This window comes from Camelus bactrianus, chromosome 8 (assembly GCF_048773025.1).
Source record: "Camelus bactrianus isolate YW-2024 breed Bactrian camel chromosome 8, ASM4877302v1, whole genome shotgun sequence".
NCBI lineage: Eukaryota > Metazoa > Chordata > Mammalia > Artiodactyla > Camelidae > Camelus > Camelus bactrianus.
Genome location: NC_133546.1, coordinates 3,031,798 through 3,059,259, shown reverse-complemented (window position 1 = coordinate 3,059,259; position 27,462 = coordinate 3,031,798). Strand labels below are relative to the sequence as shown.

Genomic DNA, 27,462 nt, shown 5'->3' with positions numbered 1-27,462 from the left:
GAAATGATGACAGATGGTAAAGTAATAATTATAAGAATATATTTGGGGGTTTGTAATATAATAAATGTAATATGTATAACAATAACACCATCAAAAGAGAGAAATGGAATAAGGCTATACAGGAGTAACATTTCTATATATCACTGGAATTAAGCTAGTATAAATTTGAAGCTGTTTTTGGTAAGTTAAGATGTATATGGTAAGCTTTATAGCAACCAGTAAAAACTAACTAAAAAATATAGTGACCAATTCACACTCATTCGGATGACTATTATCAAAAACCAAAATAAAAACCAAATACAAATAGAAAATAAGAAGTGTTGACAAGGATGTGAAGAAATCAGAATCTTTGTTTATTGCTGGTGGAAATGTAAAACAATGCAGCCACTACAGAAAAAGACATGGCAACTTCCCAAAACTTTAAACAGTTCTACCTCTGTGTTTATAGCCAGAAGAAGTGAAAGCAGGACTGAAAATTACTTTTACACCCATACTGCACAGCAGCATAAGGGCTACTACTAAGGAGAAAGCACACAACCTGAACTGGAGCCAGAGAGGGAACGCTATCTATAATCATAAGTGTGAGAAGTGGCCTAATATAGTAGACAGAGTGAGAGTTGTAATCAGAAAGAAAAAAATAATAGAATGAAAAAAATCACTAATGAAATTAAAATGCTATCTTAGAAATACCTTAGAAAATATTATGCAATGTCAATGAAAGAATTCAAGGAAAAACAGAGGGACAAAAGAGACATGAGATATATAGAAAAAAACTATTAAATGGCAGACTTAAGTCCAACTACATTAATAACAACATTAAATGTAAATGGATTAAACAATCCAGTCAAAAGGCAGAGATTGTCAGTCTGGATAAAAAAACCTATTTGTTGTCCACAGAAGACACACTTTAGATTCAAAGATATAAATAGGTTTAAAGTAAAAGGATGAAAATGATATATCAGGCAAATAGTGCTCACAGGAAAGCTGGAGTGACTAGACTAGTATCAGACAAAATAGACCTTAAAACAAAACAAAAAAGTGTAACCAGAAATAAAGAGGGATATTTTATAATGATAAAAAGGAGAATCCATCAGAAAGATATAACAATTACAAATATATATGTACATAACAACAGAGCACTAAAATACATGAAGCAAAATCTGACAGTACTGAAGAAAGAAACAATACTAGAGGCCTTAATATCCCAATTTCAATAATGGACATAACAATGAAACAGAAGATAAACAAAGAAATAGAAGACATGAATAACACTATAAACCACCTAGAGCTATAGAATACTTCACCTAACAGCAGCAGAACATACATTCTTCTCAAGAGCACACAGAACATTCTCCAGGATAGACAATATGGTAAGCCATAAAACAAACTTAATAAATTTAAAAAGATGAAAATAGTAGAAAGTATGTTCTCTGGGCAAGAGAGAGAAATAAAAGGGATCTAAATTGGAAAAAAAGAGGTAAATTGTGACTATATGCAGATGACATAATACTATATATAGAAAACCCTAAAAGGTCCACACAAAAACTACTAGTACTAATCCAAGAATTCAGCAAGGTTACAGGTTACAAGATTAACGTTGCATTTCTTTACACTAACAATGAATCAACAGGAAAAAGAAACAATCCCCTTTAAAATAGCACTCAAAGCAATACCTAGGAATAAATCTAATCAAGGAGGTGAAAGACTTATACACAGAGAACTATAAAACATTGATTAAGGAAATTAAAGACTTAAAAAAATGGAAAGATATCCAATGCTCCTGTATTGGAAGAATCAATATTGTTAAAATGGTCATACTGCCCAAGGCAAACTACAGATTGAATGCAATCCCTATCAAATTACCCAAAACATATTTCACAGAACTATAACAAATCATAATAAAATTTAAATAGAATCACAAAAGAGCTAGAATTGCCAAAGCATTACTGAAGAAAAAGAAAGAGGCTGGAGGAATAACTCTCCCAGACTTCAGACAATACTACAGAGCTACAGTCATCAAAACAGCATGGTATTAGTACAAAAACAGACATATGGACCAATGGAACAGAATAGAGGGCCCAGAAATGAACCCACAAACTTTTGGTCAACTAATCTTCAACAAAGGAGGCAAGAACATATAATGGAACAAAGACAGTCTCTTCAGTAAATGGTGTTGGGAAAACTGGACAGAAGCATGTAAATCAATGAAGCTACAACACTCCCTTACACCATGCACAAAAATAAACTCAAAATGGATCAAAGACTTAAACATAAACAAGATACAATGAACCTCCTAGAAGAAAACATAGGCAAAACATTATCTCACATACATCTCAAAAATGTTCTCCTAGGGCAGTTTACCCAAGCAATAGAAATAAAAGCAACAATAAAGAAATGGGACCTAATTAAACTTACAAGCTTCTGCACAGCAAAGGAAACCATAAGTAAAACAAAATGACAACCTACGGAATGGGAGAAAATTTTTACAAAAGATGAAACTGACAAAGGCTCGGTCTCCAGAATATATAAGCAGCTCATACGACTTAATAAGAAAAAAACAAACAACCCAATACAAAAATGGGCAGAAGAACTAAACAAGCAATTCTCCAGTGAAGACATACGAATGATCAATAGGCACATGAAAAAATGCTCACTATCACTAATTATCAGAGAAATGCACATCAAAACTACAATGAGGTATCACCTCACACCAGTCAGAATGGCCATCATTCAAAAGTCCACAAATGACAAATGCTGGAGAGGCTGTGGAGAAAGGGGAACCCTCCTACACTGCTGGTGGGAATGCAGTTTGGTGCAGCCACCATGGAAAACAGTGTGGAGATTCCTCAAAAGACTAGGAATAGACTTACCGTATGACCCAGGAATCCCGCTCCTGAGCTTATATCCAGAAGGAACCCTACTTCAGGATGACACCTGCACCCCCATGTTCATAGCAGCACTATTTACAATAGCCAAGACATGGAAACAGCCAAAATGTCCATCGACAGATGACTGGATAAAGAAGATGTGTATGTGTATATACTATTCAGCCATTAAAAATGACAACATAATGTCATTTGCAGCAACATGGATGTCCCTGGAGAATGTCATTCTAAGTGAAGTAAGCCAGAATGAGAAAGAAAAATACCATGAGATCGCTCATATGTGGAATCTAAAAGAAAAGAAAAGAAAAAGACAATAGACATAAATACAGAACAGATACAGACTCACAGACATAGAATACAAACTTGTGGTTGCCAGCGGGGAGAAGGGTGGGAAGGGACAGACTGGGAGTTCAAAATTTGTAGATACTGACAGGTATATATAGAATAGATAAACAAGATTATACTGTATAGCATGGGGAGATATACACACAAGATCCTGTGGTAGCTCACGGTGAAAAAGAATGTTGACAATGAATATACGTATGTTCACGTATAACTGAAAAATTGTGCTCTACACTGGAAATTGACACAACATTGTAAACTAAATATAACTCAATAAAATAAAATAAGAAAAAAAAAAGAAAGTATGTTCTCTGGCCACAATTAGAAATAACAACATGGAGAAATTTGGGAAACTCACAAATAGATGAAAATTAAACAACACTCTTAAACAACCAATGGGTCAAAGGAGACTAAAAAGGATATCAGAAAATACTTTGAGATGAATGAAAATGAATACACAACATATCAAAACTTACAGGATACAGCTAAAGCAGTGCTTAGAGGGAAATATATGGCTGTAAATGCCTATATTAATAAAGCAGAAAGACCTCAAATCAACAACCTACCCTTCTACCTTAAGATACTGGAAAGGAGCAAACTAACCCTAAAACAAGCAGAAGGAAACAAACTATAAAGATCAGAGTGGACATTAATGAAATGGAAAACTGGAAGAGAAAAGAAAATCAACAAAGCACAAACTGGCATACAAATGTTTACAACAGCATTATTTACAATAGCCAAAAGGTAGAAATAACCCAAATGTCCATCAGTTAATAAGTGCAGAGACAAAATGTGGTATATCCATCAAATAGATTATTATTTGTCCATAAAAAGAAGTGAAGCACTGACTTATGCTACAACATGGATAAATCTTGAAAAGATTATGCTGAGTGAAAGAAGACAGTCACAAAAGGCCATATACTATGTGATCCCACTCGTATGAAAGTCCAGAACAGCACGATTGTCAGAGACAGATAGTAGGTTTGTGGCTGCTTAGGGATGTCGGAGGGTGATGGGGCCAGGGTTAGGGAGTGAGACCTAAGGGCTGTGGCTTCTTTCTGAAGTGATGAAGATGTTCCAAAATCGACTGTGGTGACATATCTGTGAATAAATCCCAAACCATTTAATTGTATGCTTCAGCTAGGCAAATTATACCTCAATAAAGCTGTTTTTTTAAAAAAAATCACCTTTCTTACAGGTTCGCAACATTAGCACATAGCATGTCCTTTTCCTTTACCTTTTGCAGCTAACATCATATGGAATAGTAGAGAATTTAGGGGCAAGAAAACTAAAATGTCATTCATTACCGAATATATTGTGTAGACTGGGGATTAGAAAGAATTAGAAAGTCAGATTTGAATTTAAATTAATTTTCATTGCAGATTACATGGTTCATCCTATGCAATTTTACACCTACTTTTATAAAGATAATCTTTAGAGTTTACTGTGACTGGAATGAAATCCCATCTCCTAAGTGCCAGTGGTGAGAGTGTTTACCAAGCACACCATCACAGGAAGTAGTTCATCATCAGCTTATCTCAGTTTTCAAAACAACATTTACATTATGCAACTTACTAGGTTTCGTGTACTCTTAGGAGGACCTCTGAGGATAAAGGTACAGTTTAATATATACATGATTTTTCTCTCTTAGCTAAAGTAATGCTGATGATTTTATAGGTAGGTACCAATGAGAGAAAGTAAGACATTTGAAGGGTTTATCTAAGCAAGTTCTCTGGCATCACTGGTGGGAAACTGTAGGATATTCAACTTATGTCTGTACCTGCATTCTGCCAGGATTACAAACAGGAGGACAAAGGCAGACATTCTACTTGTAATATCAGATTCTTCCGTGCCTCATAGCTAATAGTATCTCAGTTAAATGCATTGCCTATACAGAATAAACAGATCAGTTACAAAGCATCCCAGGGCTCTGCAGACAGACAGAAGGATGGATATTTTGTTCCAACCAAAGGCCCTGACTTCAGATGCCTGGGCATGAATTCCTGGGAAAACAGGAAAGCTCGCAGAAGAGCCAGGTGTCCAGCACTGCTAAGAGAAACCGCGCAGCTCGGTCTCAGGGGCTCCACGCCTTCCGCCCGCGTGTCTCCTTTGTCCTCTTGATCACAGGCAAAACCACAAAACCAACACTATGGGCCACGTTGCTGTTCTTTGAGCTTTTTCAGGAAGGTTCTGTGAAGGCTACCCACTTGGCAGCTCTGAGCCAACCCCAGCTTGAATTATGCCAACTCTGATTCCACAAAAACTGTTCTGTGGAGTTTCTAACATGCTCCTACTCTGTGTTGGGTGCCGGGGATACAGAAGTAAATAGGATGGTTTCTGCTACCAGGAGAGTCACAGTCTGGAGAGGGGGAGATGTAAGTAGTGGCAGGATATCAAGAGATGGAGGAACAAGACACGTTGGTATCTGGAGGGGAGGACAGTCAATGCGTCATGCTGAGCGTGTGTGTGCAGTGGGGGTTAGGGAAGACTTCCAGGCTTGAGATGAGTCTTGAGGAATGACTGCTTGATAAACAAAGGGAGGAAAAATTCTACATGTGGAAGGACCCTCTCGTGCCATAAAGAAGATATGCAGGGGAACCTCGGGCAGTCTGGCCCTGGGTGCTACAGCCTGGGGGGCGAGCAGGGAGGGCAGGAGGCAGGCAAGGCCACCCCAGCCATGTTACAGTATATCCATCCTTCCCTCCAGAGGCAAACAATGTTTGAGCCCCTGAAGGACAGAGCCACCTCAAGGTCAGAGTCAGGGTTGGGTTAGTGCAGAACAGGCTCTGAGACAGCGTCTGCTTAAGGATGAGCTCCGTGTGCAATGAAGCGCAAGGCAAAAACCATGCACAGCAGGTTCAGTTTTTAAACACAATTTTCTAAGAACACCCTACCCTTTCTCTATTTCCTTCTGACAGTGACCACTTTTAACTTCTAATGAAGCCAGACCATGTTCCCCGGTTGCTGACGTCAATGGGCTTTTTGCCTGAGTCAGGACCTCACAGCCGACCCTAAGGGCTTGATTCTAATCTCGGGCACACGGGGCCAGCAGTGTCCCTCCTCAGCCTGGAGACCAGTGACCACACGCTGAAATGGGACAGCGCTGCCGCCTGGGGGACGCGTGTACACACAAGCCCTGCAAAGAAATTTTCAGGAACATTTCAGAAACCTATTTGAGGTCAAGAAGTAGACTGCTACGGTCAACTAGCTCGCCGTGGGAGAGGGCAGCACGTGGCGCCCTTATGGACGTGCTAAGCTGACAAGCATTGCACAACCCGGGAGCGAGGAGTGGAACGAGACAAAAGGCGCTGCTGGTTCTGCACTGAGTGACCCGGGCTGGCAGCCGGCCTGCGGCCCTCAAGATAGCTGGACTCTCCACGTCATCTGAGGAGTGAACAGGGCTCATTACAATAACGCGCTCTCATTACCTAATCTGCACTAGAACCAAATGAACACAGGCCTCTGATACTCTCGTTACACAAGATTAAAACTCTCAGAACCAGGACTGTTCTGGGAAAGGTCAAATACTGAAAATAAAAAGACAGATGAGAGCCCATGGCAGCGATCTGTGGTCACCCACTGAGTCTGGAAGCCTGCTGCTCTGCAACTGGCCCACGCAACCTGAAGTACGTCTGAATAAAAACTGGATAGCATCTCTTAGAGGTCAAGAGCACGTATTTCACTCAAAACACAACTCGGGCGAAGGGAAGGTTGTGTTGTGTTGCAAAGGTCAGGTCCTCGAGTTGTTTGTAAACCTGCAAATAATGATTTTTCATCAGAAAGAACTGTAACCACTCCCTACACCTGACAGAGCAGCTCAGACTTTGCTCATGGTCTTACATCTAGTGTAAGAAAGCCTTTCTACAGAAGAGCTTTTGCGCAGGAGTTCTGTGGTTGGGACGTTGTGCTGATGAAATGATCATATTACCTTCATCCAGGGAGGCAAGTGGGACAAAAAGCTGGGTGTCATCTTGCCAGGTCTGAGGGCTAGAAGAGGGCCTTGTGGGTAAGGCCACACAAAGAAAGACACGCCGGGGCTCCTTTTGTGCTCACTTGCTGTTAACTTGCTTTCCCCCTCCATGAGTTCTAAAGACAGACAAGGCAGAGCAGAGACTGACTATCAGCTCAAGGCTTTCAAAAGTAAGTTCAAAAGTTGCTGTAGAGACGAAGTTAAAGGAACATGGAGAGTGGTCTGATGCTCTCTTTTGAGAACACAGATAAGGCACATTACATATTTGAAAGCTCAGAAACTCTATCCAATTTGCTGAATTGCTCCAAAGATCATGCTGTACCTTGCTCTTTGTTCTGTAAATCTTGGTCTTAGGCCAAAAGCAACAAAATGCGCCCTGACCACTACTTGGGACCTCCCATCTCCCTGTCTCCAGCCTGCCTCATCAGCACGTCCTAACCATCACCCCTTCCCAGCAGCTGGCCCCCTCCTCCCCGACCCTCACCCATGGTTGTGGGATGGCTGAGGGCCGCCCAGGGGGCCAGCCCATCTCTCCTTGTTTTCAAATCCCTTGAGATTCTCTAGGAAGCTGTGTAAATGGCTAGTCCCTCAGCAGTAAGGATGTGACTTCTCAAGTCACAGAGTCAGATCACCAAGAAGAATGGAGGAAACAATCAGCTACCAGGATAGTCAAGTCACGGAAAACACAGCTTCTAGCTTTTTCTTTTCCCACATGTTTTTCAAGGCTGCCGTGCACACACCCAAACATATGCACACACATTCACCAAGGAGGGAGTAAACTCAGCTGCAGCAGAGTCACACACAACAGTATGTTGTCCCTAGCAGAGAAAGTCTGTACACATTTTGGAATGGGCTCAAGTTCTCAGGCTCCAGGCCAGCAAACCCCGTGGGTGTTGCTGGCTGTGGTCCTTGAATAACACCTACCACTAGATGAACAGATGCACCCAGTGCCTAACTGTCCACCCAGCTCTGGGGGGACCTGCCCGTGCTCCTTCAAAGAAAGGCAGGGTAGCATGATGAGGAAAGAAAAGGAGAAGAAAGCCAGGAGTATTCACTTCAAATATCAGTCAGCCAGCACCACACTGCCCAGTCCGACGGCAGTGGGTGGGTGTGGCCAAGATAACTTCAAGGAAAGCTGGCAGCAGAAACAACAGGGACACAAACTTCCCAGCGACCTTGGCTTTCTTTGTACAGCACCCATTCTAAGAAGAGTTCACACAGAGTTTACATATGTTATCCTATTTGTCACCACTAACACCCCTCAGAGGCATTTCTGTCCTTTCCATCACACCTGCAAATTCATCAATGTACTGACCATTAAGAGAGGGGGAAAAAATCAATGAGATTTGAGCAACAGCAAAATAAACCTGTTGATAAAGTTTTGTGAACAGGATTCACAGAACAGGAAATATCCCTCTTTGTAGATCTGGAGAAGAGCAAGAGATTCAAATAAACACATGAAAAGATGCAAAGCCAAACAGGCAAACAAAACCGTCTTTGACCACCTCATGCTTTTGGTCAAGGGGGAAAAAGGCACAGTATAGGAAAACATTACAAATTCCCTCTATTATCAGCTGATGAAAGTCCAGAGCCAAAGATACAAGCATAGTGTCCATTCCTGGTTTCCCCTCATTCTCATCTCTGGCTCTGCCCTTTAGGTCGTCTCCTGCCCACAGTCACCCCCTTTTCACCGCAGACCCTACCGTCCACACGTGCAACGTGCAGACTTGCTCCTACAGCAGCTGTTTTTCCCCACTGCCAGCGAGCAGCACTCCAGCTCTTAATGCTCCGCCCACCTGTCAGCTACCCAGATCCCAGGGGCCACCTCACAGCTCCTGAGGCAGCACCATGCGCGGGACTCGGGAATTCTTGTAAAGATCTCCAACACAAAACCTTTCACAATCGAGAGATTGTTCTAGGTTTCATTATGTTCCCCACAGCACCTAGCGTGGTGCCAAAGGCAGAGGGGGGGTCTTCCAAAAACACTTCTTGGGGTGGTAAGGCAGATTCCATGAATTTAAGAGCTTGTTCAAATGGTTTGTTGTTACAGAATTGTTACGTCAAATACAATAATAAGTCAAACTTAAGCTGGAAAATTATTCATACACAGCTTTTGGTTGTCAATCTTTTGATATATAAGATGGCTATTATAATTTTGGTACTAGATAGTTTTGATAAAAGGCAAAATATGGAGTCTGTTTTTTAAAAGGTGCCATAACTTTAAAAATATTACAATTGTCTGTGGATTATTAGGACAATAAGTAAAGCAATCATTTGCTAAAGATGAAACCTTCATTTAAATATTGAAATTTTAACTTATTTGCATTTAAAATGTGAATCCCCCTCCCCCACGCCCAAAGAGTTGAGACTGACTACAATAATAACACAGTCTAGCATGAGAGGGGAGCGTGGGCAGGGCAACGCTCCTCCAGGAACTTGGAGGCAATGGGAATGCCCATCCTCAAGTGGGAGGCATTTCCACTTGTACAGCACACTAATAACACTGGGGAGAGGAACACTTCTAGAAAAATGCAAAGGGAGGGCAAACATGGTGCAGTGGTTTCAGAAAAGCACATTTTAGTAGTGCTTAGCTTTGTAGAGAAGGGAAAAGATAACGTCTGAGAAGTGAAAACATCCCTGTCACCAGAAAACTGGTCTCAACCGGGCAGCAACGGTATCGCAGTGAGCACCCCAGTGCTCACAGCAGCACTGTTTACAACAGCCAAGACATGGAAACAACCTAAATGTCCATCCACAGATGACTGCATAAAGAAGTTGTGGTATATTTATATGATGGAATACTACTAAGCCATAAAAAATGATAAAATAATTCCATTTGCAGCAACATGGATGGCCCTGGAGATCGTCATTCTAAGTAAAGTAAGCCAGAAAGAGAAAGACAAAAACCATATGATATCATTTATATGCCAAATCGAAAAAAAAGACAAATGAAATTATTTACAAAACAGAAACAGATTGACAAACATAGAAAACAAACTTATGGTTACCAGGGGGGAAAAGGGTGAGAAGGGATAAACTGGGAGCTCGAGATATACAGATACTGACTAACATACATAAAATAGATAAACAAGTTTATGCTATATATCACAGGGAACTATATTCAATATCTTGTAGTAGCCTATGGTGAAAAAGAATATGAAAACAAATACATGTATATTCATGTATGACTGAAGCATTATGCTGTACACCAGAAATTGACACAACATTGTAAACTGACTATATCTCAATAAAAAAAAAAAAAAAGAGTATCGCAGTGATACTACTAAGGTCTGGATGAAACACCCTTCAAGATGTTATTTCCCTTTGCCTTGATTCTATGTTCCCTAAGCAAACTCCTAATTACTATTGTGGCTTCCTAGTATCTCAAAATCAGGAAAAGGGTTTCCACAGATTACAGACAGGAACATGCTGGTTCCTAGAAAGGGATTATTACCATTATAAGTCAACAAATTAGTGTTCTGATAAATATTTAAGATAGCAGTCAATTACCCTACATAAATACTCAACACATAAGTATTACTTATATATTAATACCTATACTTACATAATATGTAAGTATTTATGTAGGGTAATCAATAAAGTCCAGTTTCTAATCCTTCTTAGCTAAGAATAGAGATGGAACCAGAGTCAAACTCCTGAGTCACTGTCCCTTCCCTCCACCCTGCTCTCTCACTATCCCAATAACTCTTTGGCCTCGGTGTTAAACCTTCCTCCCCATTAAAACTTCAAAGAGTATGATTAAACCAATTCATTTTTCTAGGAGCTTCCTGGTAGTGAAGACAAAAAGGGAAAGAAACTTCAGAGGACAATTAATTCTTATTACCTGATAAAAGGATCCTTTGGAAACCAGTTATTAGGAGATATTAAAATCCTATTTTCATTTACCTTTTAGACTTTTGGGAGAAAAAGACTTATGAATAGCAATCTTACACAATTTCACTCAAGGAAAGCTGATTTTTCAAAAGAGTTTTTAAAAGATGAAACACTATCCTTAGTCTTAACCCCAGGGCTATTTCTATCAGAGTAAATAGTTTAGAATTTATTTAAGTCTTTGAAAAATGTTAATCCTGTAATCCTGTCTAGGAATGTTAACATAAGAAAGTTGAGATTCAAAAGTTTGTTTCAAGTCAGTTTTTTAAAACACAAAGTATTTCCCCATGAAAACAGCAGTCTTAAAATTATGGGAATGACTCCGGGGAAGCCCAGGAAATCCTATTTGACTCTGAATACGTATAGCTGAAATGGTGCCAATAGTAACTGTGATCAGATACCATGTTTTGTTCCCTGGACCTGGAGCCAGGTTGCTCCAGGCTATCCAGTGGCTCCCCCAGCTCTGAAACAGGGCTGGCATGGACCCCTCCTCTCTGCTCAGAACCAAGTCTCCGGGTGCCCAGACTCTAGTCAGGGCCCTGCCCATGGAGGCCCCCTGAGAAAGCACTGAGCCAGGACTCAAAGGACCACCTTCCACATTTCCTTCCATCTTTAGGAAACTAGCCTCTCTAAGCCTTAGAAGTCACACCTGAATGTGCTATAAGCCCAGGGTTCAAGGATGCCTGGGGTAGGGGATAGAACGTTCACTGTGAATCCTTAAACAGTCTCAGTTTCAAGAGAACCTTGTTCTGAGTTGCAAAGAATTGAATTATAAATAAAAATTTGAAATATAATTGTTGGAGCTGCCTTTACTGTATTTTTACTGTTTTTTTGGTGTTCGTTTTTTTTCTCTTACAGTAAGCTGGTTAGGAGCTGTTGGTTTGGCATTTACCTCTTCGGTTCTCATGGATGGCCTATGATTTAGTGCCTCCTAATTTTTCAAATGCATGGTCTCGTTTTTACCATTTTTCTCTCACATTTCATTTAGGATTGCCAAGTCTCTTCTCAGTTTGCTTTGCTCCCTTCTCCAACAAATATTCCTCTTCTACGCTAATTTTTCTTTAAAAATAGCCTATCCCCTCAGATTCACAGCAGCACATCCCATGGAATGTGACGGTGGAAGTAACCCACTTCTATGCTCTTCTGTAAGTAGCCACTCACCATATGTGGCTATTGAACCCCTGAAGTGTGGTGGTGTGATTGAGAAAACTGACTTTTCAATTTCACTGAATCTTAATGAATTTAAAGTTAAATTACAATAGCCACACAGGGCAAGTGGCTACCCAATACTGTAAAGATGCTGTTATTGGTTTCTGAATTGGAATCGAACTTGACATTGAAATTGAATTTGCATGTGAGTATGGTGGGGGTGTGTCTGTCTGTCTGTCTGCAGCTTCCCAGTAGAGTTTTTCCTTTAAGGTCTGATGAATGGAGGGAAAAGCAGCCTATTTCCTATGATTAAGCTGAAAAAAAAGGTTCTGATTTTGCTCTGGAAGCTTCTACAGATGAGAGAGTCTCCACCTGGAGGTGGGACGATCACCTTTGCTACTAGTAACAGTTCGGTCAGTCAATCTTCCCCGCCTCATATTGTATTTTTTAAAAACTCCGAAATAAACAAACTCGTTTCAGCCCCCACCTCCCCACAGCTCATCAGCCTACTTCTTTGTTCTGTAACACAGAACTCACTGCACGAGTTCCCCACACTTGCTGCCTCCCCCTTCTCCTCCCTACCCTGCACCGAGCGGCTCTCACCCAGGACCCCAATGAACCCTGCCAAGTCCTACCATCCATTCTCCAGGGCCTTTGTCACCAGTGCTCACCTTCTCCTTGAAATGCTTCCCCGTCTTGGTCCCTGGGCCACCCTATGCCTGGCCTCCCTCCTTCTCTTGGCCTTTGTTGATGGCTTCTCCACTCCCTGAATTCAAGGGACCGCAGGGCTCACTTCTCAGCTATTCACAGGCACCTCTCTCTCTGGGAGACTCAGCTAGTGCCGGGAGCTCACACACCCTCATCTTCTCAGGACTCCAGCCAGTCCCCTCAGCACTGGAGTCAAACATCTCACTGTCTACTCAGTCAAAATGGTGCCTGACCCAACGTCAAAAAGTAAAAGAGATTAAAAAAAAAAAAAAACAAGCATATTGGTCAAATAAATTCTCAAACATACAAAAAATAAAGAGAATAAAGCCATACAGGTATTCTAGAAAACTCATGTAACATTGCCTCTCTATTCCTGGGAACTCTTCTAACACTGAGAACCCCCATATCTTTCCCAATAATGGACAGGTTTCTGGCCACTGTCCATGAGGCCCCCACACAGATGAAGAGGGAACATCGGGGAAGACAAGGCAGCCTTCAGGGAGGGGGCATGGCGTGGGGGCCCTCGTTGTACCTGTTGCATTGCGTGAGTCCAGGCTGCCTTCTGCTGGGTCATTGCTCATCTGCTCCTGGGTGTCTGTCCTGCTTCTCAATGTCAGCAAAGCGGGCCCTCTGCTCCCACTTTTAAGTGTGAAGGGCAGGCAGCTGGCTGGAGAGAACAAGACACAGAATTAACATCAACTCCGACGGTAACACGTCATCACAATCGGGAGCGTGGTCTCCCTGGGAGCCTCCCGTCACGGACAGACTGTTCATGGAGACAAGCACAGAGCGACCTGGGCTGCAGCCGCCCCTCCGGGTGGGAGCACACACACAAACACAGCTCCAAACTACGGATTCAGAGCTGCAATGGTTGGAAACCTACATCGGCTAGAGCATCCTGCTCCTGGTCTTGTCTGGTGGACTCTGAGAGGGAGCAATTTGGAGGTGGCTTTCAGAGTTAAACATGACTTGGCAGATTTTCTGAAGGGGATTTCAGGTCAATCTGGCACCTCCCACAGGACCTGCAATGTCGGAAATGCGAGTATGTGAACATGTGTCCTGATGGGTCGGGAGGTGAGATGAGGGCGAGAGGGCATGTGCAGACTGAAGGGCTGGACTAACGTGCGTGTTTAATACATCACTGACCAGTGTAGCTGTAAACATCTTAACAACAACCCAGGAATTGTGCTGGTTCCCTCATCTGACCTAGGTCTCAAATGCATTTGTGTGACACAGTGATGTCTGTAATTCGCTTTAACATTCTCTATCCTAAACAGTGTGATGTGGGAGTTGTTAATCAGTTTTAGTCTACAGCTTAGGGGTAAGTAGTTAGCATTTGAGCCCACTGATCAATGACACACTTCAGAAGTGTTCAGTATGTGCAAGAAACATCAAAATCTACTCTGCAATTCTTCAACTGTCTTTGTGGCTGATCACACTGGAGAGTTTATAATGAGAATAACGCGTATAGATACGGTGTTTCTGTGGCCAAACAAGTGGAGTTCAAAAAGGATGGACCAGCTAGAAAACTGGGGGCTCTGCATGGCGACATGAAGAAGGTAAAAGACTCCAGCGATCCTCTCCAGTCCTGGGAGCAGCACGTGGAGGGACCTAACATCCGGCGGGACTCACAGGTCAGCCGAATGCTGCTGCCAGAGCAGTGCTGACCTTCCTGGAGGGACTGTCTCCTGAGAGGCACTGGCAGAATGCCAACAACAACGCTGAGCAGGGCGTTCACCGCCAGTAGCAAGGTGCTCCCTCGAGTCTCCAGTCACAAGCACATGATTTGTCTTTGTGTGTCTTTTGTGCCCACTCTCTGACCAAAAAGTCTCTGCTGCCAGATCTGGTCTGAGACCGACTTCACCTACAAGGGACTTACAAGATGCCTTGTACCTTTCACCCAGCTCGAACTACTGGGGCCTGCAGGAGTCTTCCGTTAAGAACCGCTGGTAGCTAAAAATACCAGAGTGGCTTGGGTCACTTTGCAACTTCAGCTCTTTTGCATTGAAAATAATTTGTTACAGTAAACATGACTCTAAATAATAAAGGTTTTACCTTTTCTTGAAAATATCTTAGACTGAGTAGATTCCTCTCTTATCTGCAGTCTGAAAAGCTTTCTCGAGAGAGGGAGGGACGGGGCAGAGTCCCAGTCACCCAGCGGAAGCCGCCCACGGCCCTAGGTATTTCCAGGGGAGAGGGCTGGGCCAGTGAGCACCGTCACAGTTGACAAGGCTTGAGACCACTTTTCTAGATCCACATCCACAGGCGCCAGTGAAGGAGCAACTCAAGAGTGCCCTTTGTGCCCAGATTCTGGGAACTATGGCTTCCTAGCAGATCTTCTGCCCCCAAAGCACCGAGATGTGAATTCAGAAGCAGCAGTGCTGATCTGTCAGCTGCGGTGGAATGGCTGGGAGCATCTTCCCAGTTACTGACGCGCATCGAGAGCTCACTTGTTCTCACTGGGAGAAACGGCAGTGTGCTGAGGTTTTAGATATAAGTGGAGTTTAATTCAGAAGTGCGTCAGTGGGGTGGGGAGCTCACCCCACCCTCCCTTCCTAGGGCCATGGAAGTTTGCGCTCACTAAGGAGGGTTCTTGGGCTAGGGACCACTGAACACCACTGGCAGAAGAGCTGGGTGCTGTGAGTCCGGGCGAAGGCAAGGACTGAGGAGAGGAACAGAGGGTGGCTGAAGACAAAGATCATCAGAGCAGACAAGACCAGAACTATGACAAACATCAGTCCTTTTAAATGTGTAATCCAGTCCTCTCCACACCATTAACAGGGTGGGGTGTGGGGGTGGGGACCAGGACTTCTGGGCACATTTGTGTGGATGTAACTATAAAGGTTTTGTGGGTTTCTTTGTTGCTATTCGTACCTTTTGTGTATCAATAACTAACAAGAAAGCCAAGGTCACGGATGACTTTTGATACGTAATAAACATTTTGGATTAAAATGTCCCATAACATTATGAATTAAGACAGCTTAATGAAGGTGTAACTGACATGTAAACTGCCCATATTTAAACACAGCACTTGGATAAATTGTGCTGTGTGTGCCCACCCATGAAAACATCAGCATAACATTTTGAGTAATTAGAGTTGTGTGTAAGCAAAAGCACACATGCTGGAGTCGGGTGACTTGTACCCTAGCCGTCGGTACTCCTCGGGCGGCGCTGAAGCAATCACATCACGTGCTTCACGTCAAAGCCAGGCTGTGGACGCGACAGGGGGCCGCCCCCCGCCTGCCGAGAGCCGGCGGGGTGGGAGGGCCAGGAATCACCGCGCAGGGAATGCAGGGCGGGGCATCACGGGCTTGTCTTTCCTGAGCCCTCCAGCCCCCGGCCCTGTGTGCCAATCACACACATTTCTTTAAGACTTCAGGACATTCTAATGACACTTGTGTCTAAAAGACCAGAGCCAGAGCTTCCTTCTAAAACAAGAAAATGCATAGTGGTTGAAATTCAGCCACAAAGACTGCATCTGAAGGACGTTAAAGGGCAGTAGGAAGTCGAGCTCCCCTGAAATGCTGGGGCAGGTGGGCAGGTGATACCTTCCTGCGCGGACAGGACTCTCCCAGCACGGAACCGGAGAGTGTCCAGGACTGGGTCTCAGGCGCAAACGAGCCAATTTGCAGATGTAGGGAAACAGGAAATGAATCACAAGGGGGACCTCTGGGACTCCTGAGAGAAATCCACTAATTCACTCAACAACGAAACAGGAGTCCAGCGTGACTAGCTGGATTCAGCCCAGGATGTAGGGCTGGAGGGAGCTACTGTTCTGCAAACAAAGTGATGGGCACAGGACAAGCATCTGTGTGAATCCCGAGGGGAGGGGCGCTCTGGGGCCTCAGCGTCTCCGTGGTCCCGCAAGCAGGCCGGCAGAGCCCCCGCGCCCTTGTCCTCCTTCCCTCAGAGCTCTGATGAGCAGAGAGCTGTGTGAACCAGGAGCCCTGGGGCGGGACCAGCAGGATGCCCTGCCCTTGGCAGGAGCCCAGGCCCACCAGAAGCTGGGGCAGCGGAGGGGCTCCGCGCGCCCAAGGCTGGCAGCCCTGAGGACAGTGGAGAGAGAACGAGGTAGAGCAAAATGCCACTTCGGCAAGTGCAGGGGGCTGGGGACTGGTGACTTGTGTGCGTTCATGTTCCATAACCAGTACCGTGCCCTCATTCCCACTCAAAACTGGTGAGGCTTAGGGACTCACAGATGACAAAGGTTTCTGAGACAAGTGACCAGGATTTAAAGATTTTCAATCTTTATAAAGATTTTCAAAATCATGAATCCTAGACCACATGCTGCACACACGAAAACCAGCCAGCAGAAGCTGCACGTGCGTCGATAAACATCACCTAAATCTGAGCCAGTCCTGAATTTAGACCCTCCCCCAACGCCCTACCAAGTCCACCATTCAGCAGATTCCAGGAGGGCTGTGCTTTGGGCCTCAGGGAAGACCACAGCTTCTTGAAGGGAAGGCGACCCGTAGGGAAGTAACAGACCCTGAGGGAATGAAGGAGTGAAGGCAGGGGAGGGGTCAAAAGAGGGGGGACACACACACAAGCATACACACACACAAGCATGCACACACGTGCACCCCCCCACACACACACATACTAAACCTCTCCCAGAGTCGAGGGGCTGGAGAGGGGCTGGAGGCGTGGAAGACCACCAGTGGACCGAGGCCCAGGAAAGAAGACAGTGCGCAGCTGCTTGACAGAAGGCAGGTGAGACCGGCGAGCTCTGACCGGTGGGGAGCTTCCTCCTCTGGGAGCTGTGCTCCGCAGTTTGAAAAGCATGGGGCTCAGACCCAATTTCCCAGCATCTGTGTCCCCCGCTGCGGACCCACGCAAGTACTGCTGCAAACTGCTTTCTCCCCAGTGGAGCAGCCAGTTTCCCTTTCTTCTACGCCCCATTCCTGGGAGTCAGTGTGACATGAAATGCAGGCTTGTTGACCAGGGAGGGCCTCCCGCCTGGAGCCCAGACCACAGAGTAACATCACACGCTGAGGAGAGGCAGTGCGGAAGGCGGAGTTCTAACAGAAAGACCTCCAGGACGTTCTCTGGTCCAGCCCGAAGCCGAGCCACGGTGCCAGCCCTACGTCCTGCACTTACCAGGAGTCAGGGAGTCCTAACAGCTGGGCACTGAGGCCTGAGTTGCAAGTTTCCACAACTGTAAAATTCACAAATTATTTATAATTGATTTGGTTTGTGAAATTCATAGTGTGGCTGCTTTACAACAGCTCCCTCTTATGTTGTGAGCGCTCTCAGGCACGCTGCGGGCACAGGGGCGGGAGAGCGGGTGCTTCAGGGTGGGGCTCGAGCCCCTGGAGCCTAACCCTTTATGAGGAAGTAGGGCTGCTAGGTGCTGTAAGCAGGTTTATAGGATCAGGCCTGAGAAAAAGACACTGGTTTGGAGATGTTAGTGATCTGTGAAGACTGTTTCAGCAGTGCGCGGGGTGGGGAGGGGGGGTGAGGAGCCATTTTGAGGAGAGGGACATGTGAGCAGAGGGGCCAGGACAGTGGCTGTATGGAGACTGCGCCGGAGGAGGAGAGCTCCCTCAGGCTCAGAGAGCCTGGAGCCCAACTGTAATAAAAGAAGAAGAAGCTGATGGTGACGGGGACTCAAGTTCATGGACAAGACAACCAGAGCTCAGGGCCCAGCCACTGTGGGACGGGATCGGATGAAGGAGTGCATGTTTGCCTCAGGGAAGGAGGAGAGACAGTTCCCTTCCTCTGCATTTAGGAAAAGGAGGAGATGGGTGAAAGCAGAGGATTCTGTCATGAAGACAAGAGAGAGGAGGCCCCCAAGATGGTTTTGAACATTTGAGTGAAGTATCTATGAACACAAATCTTGTCTTTTGGATGACTATCCCTGATTTAAAATTTTTTTAAATCATGTCAAATATACATTAACAAAAAATTTACTATCTTAACCACTTTACAGAGTTTGGTTCTGTGGTATTAAGTACAGTCGCGCTGTGGTGCAGACATCACCACCATCCATCTCCAAAACTCTTTTCATCCTCCCAAACTGAAGCTCTGTGCCCCTGAAAAACCACTTTGCCATTCTTCCCTCCTCAGGCCCTGGAAACCACCATCCCACTCCCTGTCTCTGTGAATCTGACTGCTCTACGAACTTTATGTAAGTGGAATCATACAGTATTTGTCTTTTTGCAACTTGCTTATTCACTTCACATAATGCCCAAGTTTCATCCATGTTGTAGTATGTGTCAGAATTCCTTTCCTCTTTCAGGCTGCATAATATTCCGCCATTCCACCATAAGGACGTACCAAATTTGTTTATCCACGCATTCCTGGATGGACACTTTGGTTGATTCCACCTTTTGGCAATTGTGAATAATGCTGCTGTGAAAGTGGGTATACAACTATCTCTTTGAACTCTTAAGTTCATGTCTTTTGGGTGTATTTCCAGAAGTGGCTTTGCTAGATCATATGATAGTCCTACATTTAATTTTTTGAGGACTCACCATACCATTTTCCACAGCTGCTGCATCATTTTTACATTCCCATCAACAATGCACAGGAGACCAATATTTCCACATCCTCACCAGCACCTGTTCTTTTCTTTTCCTTTTATTTTTTATAATAACCATCTTAATGGGTATGAAGTGGTATCTCATTGTGGTTTTGATTTATAGTTCCCTAACGCTTAGTGATAAGCATCCTTTCACGTGCTCATTGAATATTTGTATGTCTTCTTTCGAGAAATGTCTATTCAGCTCTTTTGCCCATTTTTAAAATCAGGCTGTTTTTTGTTGTTTTTGTTGAGTGGTAGAAGTGGATTATCAGCCCATTATCAGATATATGATTTGCAAATATTTTGTCCCATTCTGTGGGTTGCCTTTTCACTCTGCTTTTTGTGCCCAAAATTAAAATTAAAAGCTTTAATTTTGATGAAGTCCAACTTATCCCTTTTTTGTTACTGTTGTCTGTGCCCTTGGTGTCATATTCAGGAAATCATTGCAAATCTAATGTCATAAAGATTTTCCTCTTCATTTTCTCATAAGAGTTTTATAGTTTTAAGCTCATATGTTTAGGTCTTTGCTCAATTTTGAAATAATGTTTTAAAAATGTGAAACCACACAAATTTCCTTGTCCTCCGCTCACAGGGGCCATGCTAATCTTCGGTGTGTAGTCTCAATTTTAGCCCATGTCCAGCCAAACCAAGCACTGGAACAAAACCCTTGAAAGAAATGCATTGGCATAAATATATGAAAATAAAACTGTTCATGATATGCTAGAAATGAGTGCTCTCACTTTGTCACTTGGGGATTCAGTGTATTTATCCAGTGTCCACCAGATGTTTTAAGTGTCCCTATTTAAGCCCATCTCTGCCTCCTGCGCTCCCAGCGAAGCTTTTCCTTAGGGTTCTGACCTTGACTCTCACATATTTTATAGTTACTCTCCATGACTGACTATCTTTCCTACTCGCAATGCCAAACCACCAGGGACACAGCAAGATTTCCAGGTCCCCTTGTCAATTTTTCATTACTTACAAATGTCAGCTTTGATAAGGACATATTTCAAAGAATTTAGAGACTGATTTAAACAAGGGAGGTTGGTTTGAAAGATGGTACATTCAGTGTCTAGACCCCCAGGCACTTTCCGAGAAGAAGCAAAGGATTTAGTCTTGCAAGAAACAAAACCAGAGAGACTCTGGACTCACCCACACTGTCTGGATAGAGGATTCAGAAGACTGCATAGGTGAGGGCAGAGCTGAAGCTCTAGACCAACAGGAACACAATGAGAATCAGCACTTCAGGCTGCAAGGTGCCCCAAACACCTCCTCCCATCTGGCTGCTCTAGCGTGTGCTTCTAGGCACGCACTCCTGCCCTATCCCTGCCCTATCCCATCCGGCTGCTCTAGCGTGTGCTTCTAGGGACGCACTCCTGCCCTATCCCTGCCCTAACAAGAGATGGGAAAGCTTTTCCCTGGAGAAGCTGAACTGTATGAAAGAACAGACTTACAGGCACTGACTTTTGCAGGGGTCTCCCCATGCAGTCACTGTACAGCAAGCTCTCCAGGCCACAATCCCTGACTTCTCTCCACTTCACTGGAGCTTCCAATTTGCTTTTAGTGCCTCATTCTTAAATAGGAAAGGATGACGAAGGATAATACAACAGTCAAGGAAAGCTTCCAACATGGAAGACTGAGGCCAAAATAATAAACAGCAAGAACAACTCTGGAAAGAGATCACACAGGAAAAACGTTCTTACCACTATAATATTCTCAGAGATGGAAGAAAATTTATTACAATCATGGTAAAAGGAATGCTATAAGAGGAACAACTGGAGAATAGTAGAGTTTTGGGAAATTAAAAACAGAATATTAAGAACTGTAAAACTCAGTAGAGAATTTCAGGGATAAAATGGAAGAACTCTCCCAGAAAGTAGAGCAAAAATACAAAAACAGCAAAAAAGAAGAGAACAGATAAGAAAATATAAGGATTAATTCAACACAGAAAACAACAACAATAGAGAAGAAATTATCAAAGAAATAATACCAGAAAACAACCCAGGTCTGAAGCATATGTCTATATACTATGTGGCATATCATATGCCTGAGATAATACATTTAAAGAGACCAAGACACATAATTGTGAAATTTACTATCAGTGGAGATCCAGAGCACAGCCCAAGATTGCCCAAAGAAGGAAAGAGATCACAAAGGAAAGGGAAGGAGAATGGTGTTCCCCTGCTCAAGAACATTACTGGACACTAGAATAGAGCGGAGCAAAGTGTCCAGAACTCAGATGAAAAAGGATTTTCAACCTGGAATTCTGTATCTGTTGAAAGTATCAGAGAGAGAAGAATAAAGTATTCTTTAGACACATACAGTCTCAAAGTATTTACTCCTCAGCTACCCTCTGTCAGCAAGTTACCAGATGATGGGCCCTGACAAAGTGAAGGAGCAAACCAAGGAAAAAAGCAGCGTGAGACAGTGGGCGCTTCAAAGGGATGTCCCAGGTTGATGATGTTAGGGGCTCCGGGGACAACAGGTGTGCAACAGATGTAGCCCTTCAGGTGGAGCAGAGCTGAAGGTGGTGGGAAGTGTGCCAAGGGAAAAGACCATGGAGCTGACAGAGTGCTCTAAATGTGTTTGGAATAAATCTGGAAACCGTATGGTTAGCTGTGACAAATCTGTTAGAGCATTTAGGGGAAAAAAAAAAAAGATATAGCAAAAAAAAAAAAAAAAAAAAAAAAAAAGCACACACAAAAAAAGGCTATTATTAATTGAAGGGAAAAAAAAAGTTATGCAAGAGAAAAAATGGAATCCAGGCACCTATTTGGCTCAGGCATGAGGAATATTTACATGGACCAAATACCGCAAATGCTGTCGCTTTAACTAGAACTGTGATCTCTACACACTGAGCTCACAGGGGTGAGCAAAGTCTGTGTATGGTGGGAGTTAATCCTCAGTTCCATCACAGAAACTCAGTATATGATGCCTGAAAACAAAGAAATCATTAAGAAATAGCGATATATTATTTAGTAAAAAGGAAAGAAATACCTAAAAAGTAGAAATAAGAGGTTGAAAGTTGTTTCTTGAAAGCAAGACAGAGAGGAGACTGGATGATGCTTCTGTATTTTGTTCTGAGCATTTCAGTATAGTTTGATTTTTTTTAAAATGGTCATATATACTTTAGGGTTATTTTTGGACTCATCTATACTTTTCTGAATTTCAGTGTGCCCATAATCAGGGTCTCCACAAGCTTATAAAAACTCTAATGTGAAAATTAGGAGAAGGCGCCCCTTTTTGAGGCAGAGCAGCTCCAGGCCAGCACACCTGAGTTGAGGGCAGAATGGGCTGGGTTTCAGCCCCACCAGCCTCCTTAACCTGAGCAACTTACACAGAGCAACCGGAGACCACACAGCAGCCCTGTTCTAGGAAGTACACACGAACTATTAAAACAGTGGGGGAAAAGAATAAAAATAGGACTAAAAAAAACCTTCCTGAATGTCTCCTAAGATCAAGTCTCATACAATAAAATGTCCCATAAGGCTTTTTAAACTTCTGGTTTGAATGTAAACACCAATAATAAATAATACACAGTGACTGAAATCAATGCCCATCAATCTAACACTCTGAGAGATGCCCTTGGGTAATGTGGGACTTGGCTGACCTGGACTAACAGTTATTCTCATGAAGGGAGGTGTGGTTAGGCATGGTTATCTGTAACTACAGATCTCCCTCAACTTACAACGGGGCTACATGCCAAGAAACCCATCATAAGTTGGCAATACCATAATTCAAAAATGTATTTAATACACCTAACCTACCAAACATCACGGCTTAGCCTAGTCTGCCGTAAACGTGCTCAGTTCAGAACACCTGCATTAGCCTACAGTTGGGCTAAATCATCTAATATAAAGCCTGTTTGATAATGAGTGTTGAACAGGTCACGTAATTCACTGAATACTGAAAGTGAGAAACAGAACGGCTGAGTTGGTACAGAATGGTTTTAAGAGTATTGGTTTTTCACCCTCGTGATGGTGGGGCTGACAGAGCGGCAGCTCGCTGCCAGCATCCAGCATCACGAGAGAGGATAGTGTCACTAGCCTGGAAAAGATCAAAATTAAAAATCTGGAGTACTGACTCTACTGAAGGCACACTGCTTCCGCAGGATTGTAAAGATAAAAAACTGTAAGTTGAACCATCATAGACCAGGGACCGTCTGTAGTCTTAGAAATTAAGAACATTGTTTTCAGCGAGTGTGAAGCTAGAGAGATCCTGGCCGGATGAGGACGTCAGATCTAATTGTCCTCCCAGCCCTTCGACCCTCCTCAATAAAATGGCTTGACCCCCCACCTCAAAAAAAGAACATCGTACAGAACAGAAATATATTAGACATTTTTAAACACACACTACAGGATTAAAAAGAGTTAAATGGAGAGAGATATTGAATCATTATAAAGGAACTTCCAATTCAAACCGAGTTATTCAAAAAACTAAAATGTGTTGCCTTGAACTGTTGGGATTAAAACTGGGCCCCCACTGGGTGGGACGGGGTGGGGGTGGGGAAGGCAGAGTTATAATGGCTTTTTTGCTCTGGCTGAGACCAGCCTCTAGTGTGAAGGGTTTATGCTTTAATGCATTTCCTCACTCCCCCTGACCGTTGAGCTAGGAGAGGTTCAAAAAACATTTGATTTAAGTGTTTGGTAAAAAGTGATTTCATCCCCAATCCAATTTGTTCTTCTTAACTTGAAAACATTGTATTGCTTTTTATTTGCTTTAAGGTAAGTGAAACTTTGGAGTAAGAATTAAGACCCAAGAGAATTTTCTAGGAAGGATGGTGAATTTGAACTCCTCAACTGCTCCGAGAGGCTTTTTTTTTTTTATCATTCTTATTTCCTGTCCATACTCTCAGTGCCACTTATGGACTCTGACATCATAAGTGGTTCCAGACTCCATCAGTGGTCCACAATGAATTAAAAAGCAATAGAATCCAGATGCTACTTCTGGTAAACAGTTCCTTTGTAGGAAAAGTAAACAGAACAAGAAGGTATTCACTGACGTCCCCTACCACATTCATTCACATGGGAGAGGTCTTTTCGCCTTTGCACCCAGTAAGCACGTAAGTCCCATTTGTAGATTCACTGGTCCACAAATATCACCCATCTTATACTTTTGTGCTCCTTCTTTTAATTAATTCATTGACTGTAATGTTTTAAATAATATCAAGTGAGTGTAGTCTATACAAGGATACTGATATATAAATTAAAAGGCCCGGTGAGTATTATTGCTTCCCATTTTCAACCAGTAAATAGTTGCCATTGATAAATAGACATCCAGCAGTCTGCCAAGAATGCTCAACATATGTGATGTAATACAATATGCCTGCTCACAGGGGGAGAAAAACTAGGAAATAACTTATAATAAAAATAAAAATAAAATTCCTCCAATAAAATTCCTAGAGCTGCTAAAAATCCCCTGAGGACCAGTGCTTACATCCAGCTGCAAACCGCTGGTGCTGAGTAGAGAGCCAGGGCAGCGCGCGCTTCTAAACCTAGGGACGCCAAGGTGACTCCTCACAGGGGTACTAAACCACAGATTTTTGTTTCATCAAATATATCTTCTACCAGCTTTTCAGTGGTACAGAATTACTTACATGCTCATGTCAGATAACTCTACCTTTACTCTCATCTTGAGATCAGATGAATTTTATGGAAATCGATTTCCAAGCCAACGTCCAGTGCTGTGACGTAAAGCAAATGTGACAGGTTTCTGGCTGCATTTACTACTGTCTGTGAAAAACAGAAGGTGGCTCCCTTTAACCTAATCCTGCTCCACTGGTTTACAACTGTGACACCAGAGTTAGAGGACTCACTTTGACTCATATTCACGCCAGAACACCACCAGGTCAGGTAAGACATCTGTGAAATGCGGTCTGCACAGAGCGCAGGGTCTTCACGTCTGCTGAGGGTGCTGCCATCGGAGTTAACATCGTGTCACACCTCTGCAGGTAAAACACCATGGCCACTGATATTATGGATCCTTTGATAACATTTGCTCCAAAATAAGTTTATCTATATTTTGCACCCAAACGCTTCATTTGAACAGCATTTTTGCTTGAATTCAACATAATAATAATTCCTCTCAATTCAGTATAAACAAAATGTGAACACAGCTCTGGGCACTCTCTGCTTCAGAGAATAAGGTGAATGATTAGTCTTTGCCCTCCCATCTCTGGTTACAGACAGTCCGGCTGAGACATGAGATAAATCCACCACTACAACTTCACGGTAAGCGTGGCCACAGCCACAGTCACACGGGCTGTGGAAGTCAGGCGAGGCAAGCGTCCTCAGCGGGCGAGGCCGTGGAACTCTGAGCTGGATGACAACTAGCGTTTGGCGATTCATTCTAGACAATCCCCCGACCTCTTCCTCTCCTCCTTTGCCCGCTTCCCCGGCGCCTGCTCTCTGCTTTGCTTTCTCAGGGGATCGGGGGGAATGCTTGCTAGCTAGGGTACAAAGATCTCAAGTCCTTTAACATGACATATCCTGCAACAACAGTGAGGTCTCATTGTCCTCTTTCACATCAAATTCCACCTGCTTATCCTCGGCAGAGGGACTCACTCTCCAGGGCACAGGCAGGGAGCTGTGAGGCTGGAAACCCAAGTCACGTCTGTCACGCTCCCAAGCCCCTGGTGGGCTGTGTGGATTCTGAGTCTCCTAGTGATCAAAACAGAGCATATTTTGCTGTAGCTGTTAACAATTCTATACTTTAAACTCTACATTTTAGAGACAGCCGGGAAGTGAATAACCCCTAGCCTTTTCCAAAGAAGTAAGGTAGGACCTGAATTTCAACTTATTTTGAGCTCTGTTTACAACTCAGATGCTGTTTCTGATTAGCTGCCTCAAATTGATTACGTAAACATCTGTAAGCCAATTCTGACGGTGTACGAACAAACAAGGAATACAATAAGGGTTTGATTATTTTTTTACTTTCCCTCGGAGGTCAGTCTGTGAATTTTATTCAGATAATAAAGTTCTTCTGAGAGATGCTAAAAAAAAAAAAAGAATTTTGTTTCACTGAGAAATGCATGCCATGAATTATGCAAGCTATTCCAGAATCAGAAGTATTCAGGTTTTTCAGTGTATGCTACAGGCCTAATGTTTGTAGCATGTAGTTCGTCAAAATTAAGATAAAAGGGCTGAAGGTTAGTTAGTAAGCCACTACCTATAAAATGATCTTAACTTGTGTACACACACAGGGCCACACTAGGACGATTTAATGCTGGCAGACTCTGCCATACACTAATCACGCAGAATTGGAGACTTTAAGCGGATAGAATCATGACGGTAGGATTGATAAAGACAGCAGAAGTCTCTAAGTCTAATCTCCAGGGGCTTAGATTTTTCATCCATAAAATGAGGTTATACCATCTTTCCTGCTGTCCTCAGGGCCATTTTGAGACCAAGAGTGTCACGGATGTGAAAGGGTGGTGAGAAGAGTTTCACAGACGCCAAATTAAACTACCATTCCTATTATCATCCTGATAGACCAACAGGTGGACAGCCCGACTGCCAGACTGGCTAAAACCAGGCCTGTGCTCCTGTCTTGGCAGGGCTTCTTTTTGATACCCCTGTGAGATCCGTCTAGGCATTTAGCCTTTGGATATGCCAAGCGTAATTTCAAAGTTTCCTTTCTCACGCCTACCAGGTCCTTATAATTCCTTTAAGCTACACTTAACAAGGGTAATCAGCGGAAGTTTAAGTTTCCACACTCACTGGGAAACGGCTGCAATCAGATGAGGTTTACGTACATCGCCGATATTTTAAGTAAGAGGAACGCAGAGTGAAAATCACACGGTGCAGCCGAGCAGGTCAGGCAGCTGGAAGTCAGGAGACCGCCGACCATCCTGGAGACATCGGATTCCAGGGTCGTCTTTCTCACTAAAGCAGATGCAGGTTCTCTCTTTAGGGACATAGAGGACCGAACCCTGAAGGTTGTTCATTTAAGATCACCTCCTTGTGGTGAGTAATTTTCTGAATCCATAAGACTCA

At 43.5% G+C, this 27,462-nt stretch overlaps 1 protein-coding gene and 1 non-coding gene across 3 annotated transcripts in view; both read right to left on the bottom strand.

Moving 5' to 3' along the window:
- The window catches only part of PDE10A (phosphodiesterase 10A), a 536,527-nt gene that overhangs the window by 287,834 nt on the left and 221,231 nt on the right, over window positions 1-27,462 (bottom strand). For both annotated transcript variants that reach the window (XM_045513215.2, XM_074368029.1), the window contains exon 2: window positions 13,478-13,612. In XM_045513215.2, the coding sequence (XP_045369171.1) occupies window positions 13,478-13,526 (49 nt within the window). In that variant the 5' untranslated portion in view covers window positions 13,527-13,612. The remainder of the gene's footprint in view (window positions 1-13,477; window positions 13,613-27,462) is intronic.
- On the bottom strand, window positions 20,019-20,129 carry LOC123615553 (U6 spliceosomal RNA). The gene has a single exon (XR_006723214.1). It is a non-coding gene; the product is annotated as a U6 spliceosomal RNA (small nuclear RNA).